This window comes from Strigops habroptila, chromosome 6 (assembly GCF_004027225.2).
Source record: "Strigops habroptila isolate Jane chromosome 6, bStrHab1.2.pri, whole genome shotgun sequence".
NCBI classification, from domain to species: domain Eukaryota; kingdom Metazoa; phylum Chordata; class Aves; order Psittaciformes; family Psittacidae; genus Strigops; species Strigops habroptila.
The window spans coordinates 24989923-25004873 of NC_044282.2; the positions used below are offsets into that span (position 1 = coordinate 24989923).

At 45.3% G+C, this 14951-nt stretch overlaps 1 protein-coding gene across 14 annotated transcripts in view; it reads right to left on the minus strand.

Annotated features, from left to right (window-relative positions):
- Positions 1-522: 522 nt before the first annotated feature.
- The window catches only part of ANKRD6 (ankyrin repeat domain 6), a 95824-nt gene continuing 81395 nt past the window's right edge, over positions 523-14951 (minus strand). For 9 of the 14 annotated variants that reach the window (XM_030489519.1, XM_030489510.1, XM_030489517.1 and 6 more), the window contains 11 exons: positions 13308-13406; positions 12209-12307; positions 10373-10471; positions 10059-10136; positions 9417-9521; positions 9029-9169; positions 8486-8662; positions 6321-6473; positions 5632-5745; positions 3941-4283; positions 523-2796 (listed from right to left, as the gene is read on the minus strand). In XM_030489519.1, the coding sequence (XP_030345379.1) occupies positions 2225-2796; positions 3941-4283; positions 5632-5745; positions 6321-6473; positions 8486-8662; positions 9029-9169; positions 9417-9521; positions 10059-10136; positions 10373-10471; positions 12209-12307; positions 13308-13406 (1980 nt within the window). In that variant the 3' untranslated portion in view covers positions 523-2224. The remainder of the gene's footprint in view (positions 2797-3940; positions 4284-5631; positions 5746-6320; positions 6474-8485; positions 8663-9028; positions 9170-9416; positions 9522-10058; positions 10137-10372; positions 10472-12208; positions 12308-13307; positions 13407-14951) is intronic. The other 5 variants (XM_030489522.1, XM_030489515.1, XM_030489521.1 and 2 more) reach the window with 2 other exon arrangements.

A 14951-nucleotide genomic window follows, 5' to 3' on the forward strand; every position in this document is an offset into this window, starting at 1 on the left:
ATGCAGCCCAGCATACAGTTGGCTACTCCTTTTGAAGGACGGGGGACTACAAAAGGGAGTAGAAAGGAAGGAATTAGCAGCAAGTGCCTTCCTTTATTTTATAGTACACTTGTTAGCATCAGAAAACCTCTAAAATCAGTACTTTGCAGTCAAGTTACCGTCTTCAATTACTGCTCCAATGGCTACGTTGGTAGTGCAGTTCATGTGTGAAGCAGATAGATTAGGTTAAAGCCACAGCCTTTCCATTTCTTTTGCACTTGTGTAAGCTCAGGGATGTGTGTGCCATGATCTGCACACTCAGCCTGGTGCCCCTGACTGCTGAAATGGTGAGGGTGTGCACCAGCTAACAAATGGCAGGCAGCCCCTGCAGCCACCTGCGGCACAGGCAATAGAACTGGTTTCTGTGTTTCATAGCCACAAACACAAAAGCTTAGAAGTTGAAGTCCCATTTTCTGCTCCCCCTTCTGAGTGAAGTGAGGGGATCGTGTCTATTCTCTGGCTAGAAAACATTACACCACAGACTTCTGAGCAACACTTATTTTAATTGCTTGGCAAAACATTCACTTTATCAAGATGATACAAAACTTAAATAGCATGCTTCTGCGTTCCTACGGTAGCTTAAACAAAACTGTAAACATATGGAAGTGTCTATGTTAGACTACAGAAGTCAGAGCAATAAAACTAGTGTTTCCATAACTGCAGATACACTTTTCTTGTCTTGATAGTGCATTAATAGGAACTTTAAAAATATTGCTATATAATACAATTTTCTTTGCTTTATACATCTGCTAAGAAGAAAGCTTAATCACTAATTAGTCAGTGGTGTCTTCAATACTGTAAAGTATTTTGTATTGATTTTAGGGCTCCTCAGTACAGAAAAAAAAATATCTTTCTCCTTGGCACAACAGTGCTATCCTGTCTTTGAATTGGTTCTGAACAACTGTTCTGTCATGATCTGTTAACTTTTCTAACAGAATCTGATGAAGCCGTCTCAGAGGGATAAGGAAGGGGCCCTAAAGAGGTGCAGATGCAACAGTGCCTCTAGGTGATCTGGAGCGTGTCAGCCCGGATCCGTTGGCCATTGTAAGTTTTGATTTTATAACAAAACGCATCCATAAAAACTTTAAGATGTTGTTGAGTTCTATTTTGTGGGAGTGTTTGTAAATCCAGTCCTAAGACTTGCAGACTTACCAAGGCCTGGCCTCTCTTTTTAGAGATACAAGGAAGGGAAAAACCAAGGAGAAGAACAAAGGGCAGGGTGTCTGAGAAAATCCTGACTGCAGAAAAAGAAACATTTGAGTACAGGGAAGCTTTCACTTCTTTAGATAAAAGGACTTTCTCAAGCTTCTTCAGTAGTGGAGAATTCAGCCATTTGCTGCTTGAAGAAGAGATCTATATAAAAATTATAGCTAGCAAGTAGAGTATGGTTATGGTAAAATATGTGCCATCCTTAGACAAAACTTCTCTGTCAAATTACTGGAGTATGGCCCCACCAACTGTGCAACCACAAGGAGCTTTGCAAGGAGGACTCTGTAAAAAAAGGACAAATCTAATTTAGCATTTGTTTTAATAATGTAAAACCAAAAGAAAAGCAAAGTGGCAACTGAAGCCTCTGCACCTAATGGGGTGTATCTCACTCAGTGGGAACCTGGCCTCTCCCAGCTGGAAGCCTGCATCTGTCACCTGCATGGGCTTGGAATTGGAATTGGTTCTTGTAGCTGACTAGAGAGAGCCTGTGGGGAGTATCTAAAATAGTATCGATAGCCCTTCGTCACTAAAGAATTCTGTCAAAAGCTCCCTCAAACATCCTGGACTTATTTCAGTATTGGTATCACCACGTATTTACATGTAGCATCCAGTGGAACCCTCTAGCCACACACGACCTCTGTGGAAGTAAGAACATTCCCTTTTCAGAAAGCAGTTTTGGTTTCTAATGCAGTTTGCGTTCAAGCAGCACCTGGAAATTGAGAGTGCAATATTTAACAGACTCTTGGAAATAACAAAGAAAGGAACTAATGTGCAGCATCTCATTGTCATCAGTAGTCTGCATATGAATTCTCCTCAGTTCTGGAGTCTCCAAAGTTAGTTCTACTCCTGAAAAAGAGGATTTTGTTTGGATGTAACAGGCACTACAAATACATATATATACCAGTATTCCAGATTCCATTACGGCAGGTTCCAGAATGGGTCCTGTTGTTGCTTGTCTGTACCTGCTTGGTAGACGCTAGCTCTCTTTCTGCACCTTAGTCCTTAATTTGCTGAGCTCCTCTTCTAAGCTTTTAATGTGCTCCTTGAGTGCAGCTTTGTCTTGCTGTGCTTTCTGGTTAGCTTGGCACCGGGCTTCTTCTATCTTCCGTTCATACCACTTCTCCATCTGCGTGGAAACCGCCTCAAAGAAGTACTGCGTTATCTCCAGGGCCTGGGAGGTGTCCCTGAGCGCAGGGGCAGGCGGCTGTCCCCCAGGCAGGGCAGAGGGCTGCTGCTCCTGGCTCGGATGTGCCCCAGCGTGGTGCACAGCTTTGTGCCTCGACTGCCCGCTTTTGCTGGACTTCTTCGTCTGCGTTCCTTTGTCAATGAAGCAGCCACTCTGTGGTTCAGTCTTTGCAGGTTCAGTCAAGGGCTGCAAAGCAGCTTGAACCTTAACGTGTCTTAATTTGGAGCCCAAAACCTCAGAGGAGGGCAGCTCCTGCTGGAGCCTGTGGAACGTGCTGGCACTAACAGCTTTGTCCTTTGGCCTGACATCTTGAGCAGGGGCAGAAGACACCGGTCCGCCAGTGATTAACTGTTGCTCTGTACCTAGAGAATAAAATAAATACATAGATATTTAGAAAAGCTCTGGGTATTTATTTTGGCATCCAGAAATCCTTGTTGTTTGATGCATGATGCAGTTTCTCACGGACCGTGCTGTGTGTACACTGTAGAGGCTTATCTACCTTACCACATCTTCACAGTCAGGTCACACAATAAAGAGTCATTAAAGAGAAAAGCTGGCTCGGGCAGGGAGCACTGCATTGCAGCTGGGGGACTACAGACCGACAGCAATCAAAGGACTTCATGAGAAGGACGTGTGACAAAGACCAGGCTACATTCCTAAAGTAGTTTATATCTGCTGATACCTATGAACCCCCTGCTCCTATAAAACTTGAAGCCCCATTGATTTCGCAAAAGTAACGCATTTTGATGCTTCTGAACTGTTCAATGCAGTATAGCCCATGCTACCATAGGATCTCCTGCCCTTCTAGTGTGGTTGTCTGCCCTTCTAGTCTGATGGGGTATCCGTGCCATGTCTGTTCACTTTGCATTGTGTTTGGGGGGGAATATACAATGTATTTTACAGAAGCCCAGGCCTTTGATAGCATTCTCCTTGGCTGTGGAGACCTGGCCAGTCTCCCCTTCTAATTTTTACCTGAAAAGCTTCCTTGGTCAAGCACAGAGAGGAGGCTTGAAATGCATCTTTGGGTGGCCTTGTTCGCTGAATGGGCTGAAATGTTCTCAGCTATTTTTGTTCTTGTCAAATGAACTAGTAATTAAACAGACTTTGGTTCAAGGGAAATGAGTATTTTAGGTTTACATTGTTGCACCCTGCTGATATAGGTTCCATGCATCTGAAAAGCACTAAATACACTTCCTTCAGTAGACTCCAGATAATCTGCACACCTTCCCACCAGACAACAGGGTAGGAGCAATTCTGTCTGGGAAGCTGGAGGAATTTCAGAAAACAGAATTATTCAGAGCACCAAAGACACAATGACATGGAAGCATCAGGAAGTCAGTGAAGAGAACTGTGTCTTAAAATATTCCCAGTGGCTGCCTTGAAGTGTATTCTAACCCCAAGACATACGGGAGGGGAAGAGCACACAGCCAGAACTAACGTGCGGTATTAATACAAGTATCCTTCAGCTGATTAGCTCGCCTTCCAATGAATATGACATCTAAGTACCTGATAAGGTTGCACCTGATGCACCATCCTGTTGAATGCAAAAATGTTGCCCAAAGTTCTGTTCTGGCATCTGGCCTCTGTTCCTTCCCCCATCTTCCGAGAGGCTATCTGGAAGTGTGATATAGGAATGCTGGTGGGAGCCCTCTGACTGCAGCACGGGCTGGTTGGCTTTACAGTCCTTGGCACTGTGGGGGTTGTTCTCAGTATCCAGGGTCTCAGTGAGAGACTCACAAGTGGACAAAGTTGATTTTGGTCTTGATGACCTGGAATCTCCAGAGAGCTTGAGCTCCAGATTCTGAATCTTCAACATGCACCAAGTCTTCAGCTCATCGACCAAGGAAATCTATGAGAAAGAGACTGTAATTAGATGATCCTGTGATGAGATCCAGTGGTTCCTGGGCTGCTGTGGACAAATGGCAAGGACAAAGAGAAGCAAGCTGAGTGTCCACACTCGGCTTGTGGGCTTAGACTCCGTGTACAGATGCATGTGCTGCCTCTGGGAATATTTAAAGGACTGCAAATGAGAAAAGATGAAGAACTAGGCATGAGTGAATTAAAGGCACCCTCCTTAGTTTGAGCTACCACCTCTTAGATTTGAATGTGCTACTTCAAACACAACACTAAGTCCTCTGATCAGGGATGATTGTTTAATTATACAGTCAATGGTACTTTCTAAGGAATATCACGTGTGGTCAAAGCTGCCATTTTTTAAAGAGTGAAATTCAAATTAGACACTTCTGGGACACCGCTTTGTACCACTGCCAACCTCTGTTGGTGGTAAAGATGAGTCCCACTAAATGATAAATTACTAACAGCTTTCAAATTACAAAGGTGCTTAGTACGTGTCAGATGCAGAGGCGTTTGCCAGTGAGCATTTAAATTATGAGTAGCTCTTTTACCCTCTTGTTCATATGACATCATGAATTTAGGTCTGGCCCTTCTCTGCACATGGACCCAACTCAAAAAAAGTAAAGCCCAACTGAAGTTTTTCCAGTACTTTCATTTAGACCAAACAGAACAGGAACACAAATTTCTTATCATGTTTGAATGGTGAGTTTTTGCAGAAGCTAGAAGGGCAAGAGCTGGATCTCTACAGGAACAGCTAATTCTTGCCATGCTGGTTAAACAAGCACGTGAACAGAACTTGCCTATTGGCAGTAACACACAGCTTGGAGATGTCGCAGTGTTGCCAAAGTCAGAGGGAAGAACTGCAGCCTTTTAATACACAGGGAAAAAAAGATCAGACAGAGAAGAACGGAGGGATTCCCAGGGCACAACCATATGGTTGTTAAAAGGAACAACGCAGGTCTTGCTCCTGTTACTATTTGCAGATGTTCCTGCGGACATCCTTTAATGAAGCAAAAGCTGAAAGCACAACTGTTAAAAATTTAGCAGTAGGAATTTGTGCAAAGCACTGCTGGGAAAAAAAGATGTTTTGTTACACATCCTGTATTTCAGACCCACCAAATTAAATTGACAGAGAGAGTGGTTTTCACGCTCCCCACTTCTAATGCAAAAGCTTTATAAAGTTGGTTTAGAGATTAAGGTGGTGACATCAGGGAATAATTTGGTCTTTGAAGCTCTTTTGTCTGTTTCAGCAGAGAAATCTCCAATATTCCCTCTGCCTGCTGGAACGAAACTCTTGAACTGATCCATCTGGGCTAACAGGGAGTAGGTGATTCAAGCCCTACCTGCCGTTTCTCCCCCTCATTCTTTTCCAGCTCAGTGTGCTGCTGCAGGCGGTGAAGGCACTCTGTCCTCTCTGCCGAGAGCCGCTCAGCCATGAGCTTGTCTAACACACGGAGCTGGGCGAGGGAACAAACCATAATTTAGCAGAGATGATCATGTTAAAAACCAACCAACCTCTCCCCCAACCGTGAACCTTGTAAGTCAAACTGCTGTCTGTCTTTCAGTCTTCATTTCTAGGAATGCTGCCAACAACAACTAGATGTAGCTTGCAGAAAGGTTCAATCACAAAAGCAGTGATGAATAACAATTACATTAAAAACAAAAAATAATTTAGAGGATCTTGAATCTCAGTGCAAACAGAATTCAGCAAGAGGGATTTTTACAATTATAAACTGATGAGCTGTAGGACTGCCTTCTGTCTCTAAATTTCCCTGTTAGGGCCTCAAGCAGTTTAGATTTATTGTCTAAAGCAGCACCAGAAGCCACTTACCACATTAAATGTGGTTTTTGCAAGACTCTAGTTTGCAACATTAGATCCCTGTGGAATATCACAGTTCCCTGGCTTGAGTATTACATTTCAGTTTCGTTTTACAACACAAGAAGCAATAAATGAATCATGACAATGAAAATGTTCATTAAGCTTAGGATATGTTCTCATATGGGCAAGCAGACCTCCAGGTCATAGTCTTACTTGATGTTGAGTTTTGGTTTCCATCTGGCCCAGCTTAATATTCATCTTATCTTGTACCGTCCCAAACTCAGCTTTTATCTCTTCCACTGTTGCCTCCAGCTGATTCTCCAGTTTATTTATCAGGGGCTCACAACGACATCCATTTATCGGTGCCTGAAAAGAGTCATACATTCACTGGCTACAGCCCGCTGTCCTCTTGGTGCACTTGGAACATTACCACAGCCTCCCCAATCCAGTCACGGGCTCTTCTGTACCATGTGCTGTATCTCACCCTCCTGATAACATCTTACAGTAGCTCAACAAACAAGCAAAAGCACAGACTAGAAAAGGCTTGATCTAATGTGTATGGATGCAGCCTAACACACAACAGCATTGATTTCGCTGGGGCTACAAGCAGCGATGGGCTCAGCTCACATATGCCCCGGTACTGTGTGCTGTGTGAGGGAACACCACATCACAGGCCTACACCCCGTGTCTTGATGCTGCAGTTCTGAATTGAACCAAAAAAATAAGGTTTTGTGGATGTGCGTGGTTTTGTGTGCATTTGTTTTCTAACCTAATGCCAATAATGTGCTCTTTTTGTTTGTTTTGGTGCTGTGTGGCTGCTCCTGCCTGCCTTCACCCTGCTGACATTCAGCTGACCCTTGCCTGCTGCGCACACCACTGCCTTTGACTCACTTGTCTCAAGTCCCAAAGCACTTCTGCAAGGGGAGCTGCATGACCACATTTAAGTCTCTCAGGGAGATGGTCACAAAAGGCTCCCTTAAGTGAGGACAGCTGATTCTCTTTGGCGTCCTCTGCAGTCTGAAGGCTGAAACCTGCTCCTTCAGGGGGTGAGTCAGGAGCCCAAAGCAGCTGCTCTGAATCTGTCTGCAGAGGAGCCTCCTTCCCTCTCTCCTCTGGCCCTGCAGTACTGTTTCACAAATGGGGGGTTATTCCCTTGGCAGGAGAAGGTGAGTGGTTTGCCGAGCACTAAAGAAAGCTTCAGAAATACAAGTACTCAAGAAAATCTGTCTGCTCTTCAGGGCCTGAAGGCATCAAAGACGACAGACCAGAGAGAGCCGTGTCGTGTATTTCAGGAAATACTATGTGAGGGTGTCTAGCTCTATTAAGCTAATCTTTGTGAATAGATTACATTTGTACACAAATCCTATCTGATCTATGCACCTTTATTCCTGCTCCCCAAGTCCCTCCTACCAGCCCATCCTCCTACCATCAGATCTCAGGGGCAGGGAGATACTCCTTTCAACATATAAAAGCTCCTGGTGGAGGAGCTTTCATAATCTCTCTTAAGACATATATTTCATATTCCCTTTTAGGATAATCCCATAGTGCCCATGTGGAAACTTTCCAAGCATTACATAGGGAGATGGTGGAATATATGGCCAGTAAAACCTCTGAAGTCTGCCCTGAGGGACCTTCAGAATCTGCTGAATTTTTTAACTACAGCAAGGGATGGAGCTGGATGATGGCTGTAAGAAGCTAAGGAAATGGAAGGATTGACCTCCCAGAGGTACAGGAGGACAACATCAAGAACACAACCATATGGACATGTACAGCATCTCCAGGGTAATTTGCTGGTTTCATGCCTTTTTTTAAATAAATGTGTACTGCTAAAATACTTGCATAATAAAATGACAATCAGGCTCTAAACTGGAATAAATGCCCAGGAGCTGGTAACTCCAGGTTTATTTGTGAATCAGTTTCTGTACAGCTCCTGCCTCCAGTAATTCTAGGATACCCAAAGATACATTGCAATGAACAGAAGCTCTTGGTTTAGGTAGTGAGCTTCAGTCCTCACCCACTGCTCTCATTTATTTTCCTTAGAAAAGGCCTTTGCAATCTTAATGTTTCAAAGTGTATCCTCAAAGTTCCAGTGTCATTCCCACTCATCAGTCACACCGTATCTCCAAATAGGAAGTACTCTGTAGATCAAAACTAGTGAAGTATGTGTTCTTTGACACGCACAAACCCAGACTATTGTTTATCAGACTTCAGGCCAAAATGCTGCTGAAGCTCAGACAAGGAAAACAAACACACAGTCATGATGCTGTACCCCTGAGAGTGCAGTTAGTTGAGCGCATTCTCTATCTGTTAGCTACCCGTGTCCTGACTCCAAGCGCTGCTCCCCGCCTCCCACTCCAGGAGGGCAGCGGCCAGCTCACCTGCATCACCTTCCCGTCCTTCCCTCGGTAGAGCGTGTAGAGCTGGTAGGCTCGGACCTCGTGGGGAGGCGGTGGAGAGAAGCAGTGATGTTTACTTCTGCGCTTAGGCACGTTTTGCTGGGCCCGGGGCAGTGTCTGCTGATCAGCTGGGGAGATGGGGTCTGAGAGTGCCGAGACCTGCATGAAATACGCACAATGTCTGCCCAGTTCATGAGCCCCCTCGTGAACTCTTCCTGGTGGGAAGAGGACAAACCCATTGTGACAATTACAGCAAAAACCTGGTTAAAACACCACTCCAGCTGCAGTGCCTGGCCACAACCTTGATGTCTGTTGGCACAACCGCCAGATTTCCACACAAAGCTGGTTCATGTGACGCCCAACAGCAGAATTTCCCCACCAGGAGTCTGTTTCGGTCTGAAGACTACTGCCTCTGCCCATGAGCATGGCAGGGCTGCTGCCCCGACTCACCAACATGCCGAAGGGACAACGGAACTGTTGCTCAACAACTATCCCTTCCCTTTGCTGTTTTAAACCTACTCGTACCTTTTCCTTTGGCTTTTTCTTTTTGCTCTTTTTCCCTTTGGGATCTGGTGAGGTTGACCGGGGTTCATCCTTCAGATCGCTCTTCTTCTGTGGTGGCTGGTCACTGCTTGGTGTGTCATCAGCAGCTGAGATGCTGCCCTGCTTGAAGCAAAGACAGGGAGTTCAGAGCAGTTGCAGAGATGGGAAAAGGTGCCTTTTCTTCAGTTGCCCAGTTTTAAGCTGCTCTGCGCACGTTAGTGGGCAACCCTTTAGCAGCACAGCACCACAGACTGCCTCAGACAGCTGCTGTGGTCATGCACACGTGATGGGTCCAAATAGCTTTGGTCCTGATGGGGTTTATTTACACTCCCCCCTGGCAGCAGACGTGGCTGGTAATGTGGGGCTGTACCTTGCTCTGTACCACTTCATCCCGTGGTACCGACTGAGCTCGCCTTTCCTCCTTCAGTCGCTCTCTCTTCTTCCTCAGGCTTCTTCCACGGTTAAAGCGTGAGACCTGAAGACAGACCACACTGTTACTCAGTGATGTCATGCTCTTTCCTACCACAGAGGCCAAGTAATTGAGCAAACCTTATCACCTCTGCCTGAAAGGCAACGGGTAAAGGAGAGTACGCTGCCAGATGGACAATGATGGGCCAAGCACCGTGGGTGCCGACAGCTGTGAAAACACAGCACTGCTAAGCCAAGCCTATCAGGTCACTTTGCTGTTCCCTGGAGCAGTAAGCGCCTCTGGCGTCCTGCGGCTGGTTGCCAAGCCAAGCCCAGCCCTTCTCACTCAGAGGTAACAAGGAGGAGCAGGGCAGCAACCGTGCCTAGTCTCATACCTCTGACAGCACTTAATGCTGTGGAGGCTTAATCTGCACACCTTGCTGGGCTTGGGGCTGAAAGGCTCCACATCAATAGACCCGAGGCCAGCACACAATTCCAGCAGAAACATAGGCACCTTTCACAGCAGAAGAGGATGTGACCTCTCAAGGTTAACTGGCCTTAGCTCCACATGTATGTGTGTGCTGGGGAGAGATCTGTAACGTACCTGTGATGCTTTAGTGAGGAGGAGCGCAACCTCAGGGTTATTGTGCTGTCTGGCAACTTCTAGAGGGGTCTGACCTGCCTGAGAGGAAAAAGAAAATGGCATTTCCTTCAAAACAGAAGCTACTGGAAATGTGGGATTTCTCCACCCACGGTTAGTACATGCTCTGTGCACATAAGTAAAGTTGACTAACTGCTTTCATTTACCCAGATTTAATTCAACTCTAACACCCAAATATTTTCTACCAACACTACGAAAAGCGTTGAAGGGAGTCTGCATTAATATAAATTACCAACGAAACTCCATGTGCTGCTTACATTGTTGACAACGGATGCATCAGCCCCTGCCTCCAGCAACAGCTTAACCACCTTCCTGTGATTGAGAGCAGCAGCTACATGGAGCGCAGTATCCCCTGCCTGCAAGTCAGAAAGCAGAGAACAACCGTGTAACGCAAGTCTTTGGGTCTCACCCTGCAGAAATCACACCTCCCTAAAAGAGGCTCAGAGCTCTAAAGACCTGCACTCAATGAGCTTAAATAAGGCCTGGTCAACAACAAAAGCAGAATTAGGAGGAAGGGGACAGGAGGGGGCAGGAGCTACTTCAGGGCAAGGACCTGCTTCAGCCTGGTTTGGAGAAAAGCAGCTGGGGCACTGGTGATCTGGTTTAACTAAATAGTGATACACGATGCAGCTTGGAGGCAGCCCAGCTCTACTGCCAGCAAATGGATACGACATCTGAGGGCAGAACCGGTTTTCCCACCACATCCTTCTCTCTTTTTCCAGGTTTGACTATTTGGTGCACAGATGGTCAAGTGTCACGTTACTCAAAACCAGCCAGGTAGGTACAAGCAGTGCGGTGGCCAGTGTTCCCTTCATGAGATTCCTCAAGAATAACAGGTTTTGGATGAAAGCCAGGAGGTGATCCAGGTCCTGCATCACACACTGCCCTGCCCTTGTGCCACTGCAGCCACGTGAAGACGCTGCAATCAGATTCAGGCACCACTAACAGTGCCAGCAGCTGTTCAAAGGAGACTGGACACGTGTATGTAATGCCCTCCTGTCCCCTTTGCCTTGCATTTTGCCTTCAGAAAATTAGGTCTCCTTGAGACTAGTGGATGTCTACTGCTTGTTGCTGACTTGGGTGGTGTATTCATAAATAAAATCATTATACGTGCAAATATGGAACTACTTTGGGTAGTGCTGGGGAATGAAGGGAAGGGGTGTCTCTCTGGGCCAGGTTCACATCGGTTAATCTTAGTATTCAGTAGCTCATTTTGCAAGTTTAAAAACTCATTTCCAAATAAAATTACACAGTAAATTTAACATACTGAAACCCTTTTTGTTTGGTGTAATCTTTCATATCTAAGAAACAAGATTAAATGTACAGATCAGAAAACATCTTTATGATCCTCAACTACACATGGAAAATTTCCCAGGAGCATGAGACAATGTGGTTAAGTACCACATAAGCTATTTATTTAGCAGATTTAATACATCTTAATGTACTAAATCCATTCCCTTCTACCACCCAATTAGGCTATGCTATAGGTACAAAATCAATTACTTCTCTATAAAACAACTATGGATGATTAATCCTAGGTTAGACTGACCATTATTTTTAATTTACAGCATAATTTTTCTTCACTTTTATGTCATTTCAATTCCCCCTACTGCAAAATGCAGCAAAGAAAATTATTCAGAGGAATTTGCACTTTTGTAGTATCTGAGTGTTAGTGAGTTCTGCTTCACAATGTCTCTGTAATGGCCATAGGATCATTAAATCCTAGTTACAGAAGAGAAAATGGGCCCCCATAAAACAACTGAGTCTCTTGCCCAGTCCCATTCTGCACAGAACTGATAAGGCCCCAAAAGCACCAACTCCTAACCCCATGCCACTACTGTCCCAGACCCCCTTCCTATACCAACATACAATTGCAGAACCTCATAAATAGGCAATGCTTTAAGGAAAATGATGCAAATGAGATGGCAAAATAACAAACCACTGATATGCCATTACTTTGAGGCTGTTCTTAAAAGCATTTGGTGGTACAGTGAAACACAGAGTGAAGCGGGATTACTCGGGTAGGAATCCCTCTTCCCAACAACTAGCCGTATGCAAAGGGCACAGAGTCACAATGAGGTTCATGCACTGACCTGGTTCTTTTCATGGACAGAACAGAAAGCACTGAGCAGCACCCTAATGATGGGCAAGTGATTATAACGAGCAGCCACATGCAGACAGGTATCTCCTGCCTGCAAACAGAAACAAAGCTCTGAGCATGTAATCGCAGTAGAAAAGCTTGCACTTGTCACGGCGTTCAGGGATGAAACAATCCTATTAAACCAAAGAGAGCAGCAAGTGCCACACACCTCCACTGAACAGCAATGCTGTCTTCTCTGCAGTACACAACCTGCTATCAGGGGTGGGGAGGTTTAGCAAGAGCTGGGGTGAGGCAAACTGGGGGTACAAATTCTTCAACCACTGGTGGGAAATACTGGAATTACAAAATGCTGCTTTCCTGCACTACAAAGCATTTTTACATTAAATCAGTTCTTCTGAACCACAAACCAATGTGATTTGGAAGCTCGATGGTGTTGTACATAACAAATAAACATGGGAGCAGGGGCCAGAGCAGTGTCCCCAGGAGGGGTGGCACATGCGCAGCTGGCGCTGGGAGCAGAGCCCCACGGGTTTCACTTTGTGTGCCTCTGCCCACCTTGCTACCGGGCAGGGACAAAAACATCTCGCTTCCTTCTCATTACAAAATAGGAGGAAAACTGTCTGAAACTGAAGTCACCTTCAATCTACCTCATTTGACAGACCGACACACTACACACGATGTGTCTCAATGAGAGCAGGTCTGAAGACTTTCACTACTCTGGCATAAACCTCTTTTAAGTTTTCCATCTTTTTGAGAGAGGAACCCATCTGCAGAACTGCACAACAGTGTATGGGTCAGGCCATCACGACCCTGAAAAGCAGCAAAGGACCAGCTGCCTCGGTCTGTGCAACAGCAAAATCCCCTTTGGCTTCTTCCATCCCCGCTCAAGAGATGGGGGTACAAGCAGTGCATTGCTCAATCCTATCAAAACCATTCCTGCGCAGGATGCATACAATGGTTTGTTAGTGGAGGTTTTCAATAGCATTTGTAATAAAGAACATGGCTGAAAGTATTTCTGAGTATTTCCATGAGTTAAAGTAACAGCTATAACAAAGGCACACAAAAATGAGCACGTTCTTTTCAAAACTCACGTTGTTTTTGAGGTCTGCTCGAGATCCTCCAAGTAATAAAACACGAGTACTCTGGGAATGGCTGTTCTGGCAAGCCAGGTGAAGAGGGGTGTTACCTGCCTTAGAGAAACACAGGAAAATATAAAAGTCGTGGTTAGAAATTGGACACGAGCATTAAAAAATGAAACCTCACAGCTCTTCCCATAAGAAGATCCACTCAAGAGCAAGATACTGTCGCTGTTATTTTCCCAAAGACATGAACTGAATGAACCTGGAGACTGAAAGACTCTCTTCATCTTGTGAATTATTTATGTGGGATATAGTAAAGTCAGAAGTTGGACAGTCTAATGATATCTGCATTGGCCAAGTCTGTTTGCAGGAAGCAAAGACTCTAGAAACTGTCTCGTTCATTATCATCAAACAACATAATCAAGTATTTCACTTAATGAAAGATAATTCTTGTGTTTAGGGTTTCCCCCATGCACACACAAATAAACACACTGCCATGGCAGGGCATCTCTGATCTCAAGCAGAGCTGGCTGTGATTGCTGCAAGGTGTTAGGCAGATGAGGGTTACAATCATTTCTGTTTCCTTACGATTGCAGCACAAACCAGCTCTAAGTCTGGTGGGTCTGCAGGGGCTCTCACAGGCCAGGGTGCAGATTTTAAGCTATTGGGAAGCTTCAATGTTCAGAAAGCGCACCAGTCTTCAGCCAAGATGAGAAGGGGGGGAAAAAAGCCACCCAAACCCCAGAGAATCACATGCTAAGATTCCTGAAAGCAGCAAACATGCAGCTTTTATGGGCAGAAATCAAAGAAGAGTTTGCTTGTCTATTGTCTTTCTAGCACTGTGAAGCATTTTATCGGTCTGACAAGTTTTTCTGGCAGCGTTTGGCTTTTGTTGGCTTGAAATTGTTTGGGATTTTTGGCTCTTGGGAGCTAGAAATGAAATCAGCTCAGGTAAATAGGTTTCCCATGCTTACTAGGCTGCCTGTTCACCTTGATTATGTCCTTCAACTTGTTCCCTGTGCTTTCAAGACACACATCAAAGCTGCAAGGTTTGAATTACAAACAGCCAATTCTTAGATGTGCTCTTAGGTCTTCAGTTCCACATTACAGACTGTTTCAGGCCTGAATGTAGTCTCTAAGCTGTTGCAGAAGACACAAACATTTTCTTTCTTAGCTAACTTGCATTTAAGTGTCAATTTTTTCCCTCCTGGGTTTATTGCCTCTGCAATGTCTTTATCACCTGGTGTTTGGAAGGTCGGCCCTGGTGTGAAGGCAAAGAGCTCCTGTGCAGTAGGTGAGGGGCGAGGAGCTCCACACTGGGAGAAGTCATGGTGCTGGTGCCTAGGGCCAGGGCTCACAGAGCAGCCTCACATAGCTCTTCTCCCACAGAGTGACCAATCTCTCACCAGTTTCCTTAAGAGGGAGAGTGGGCCAAGTTGTACCAATCTGAGGGTCTTCACTGGTCTAACTGACTCTTCACTAGAACGTACAGACTGATGGCGGATCTACAGAGAAGGCTACAACCGACCTCATGGGACGATCTACTACAGCAGAAGGGTTTAATGAGCCAACTTGAGGAATACGGCTACCCAGGTGGGTTACTCATGCACTGTCCCTTCTTCTAATGCCTGCCTGACTTGCTTTTAAAACTTGCCT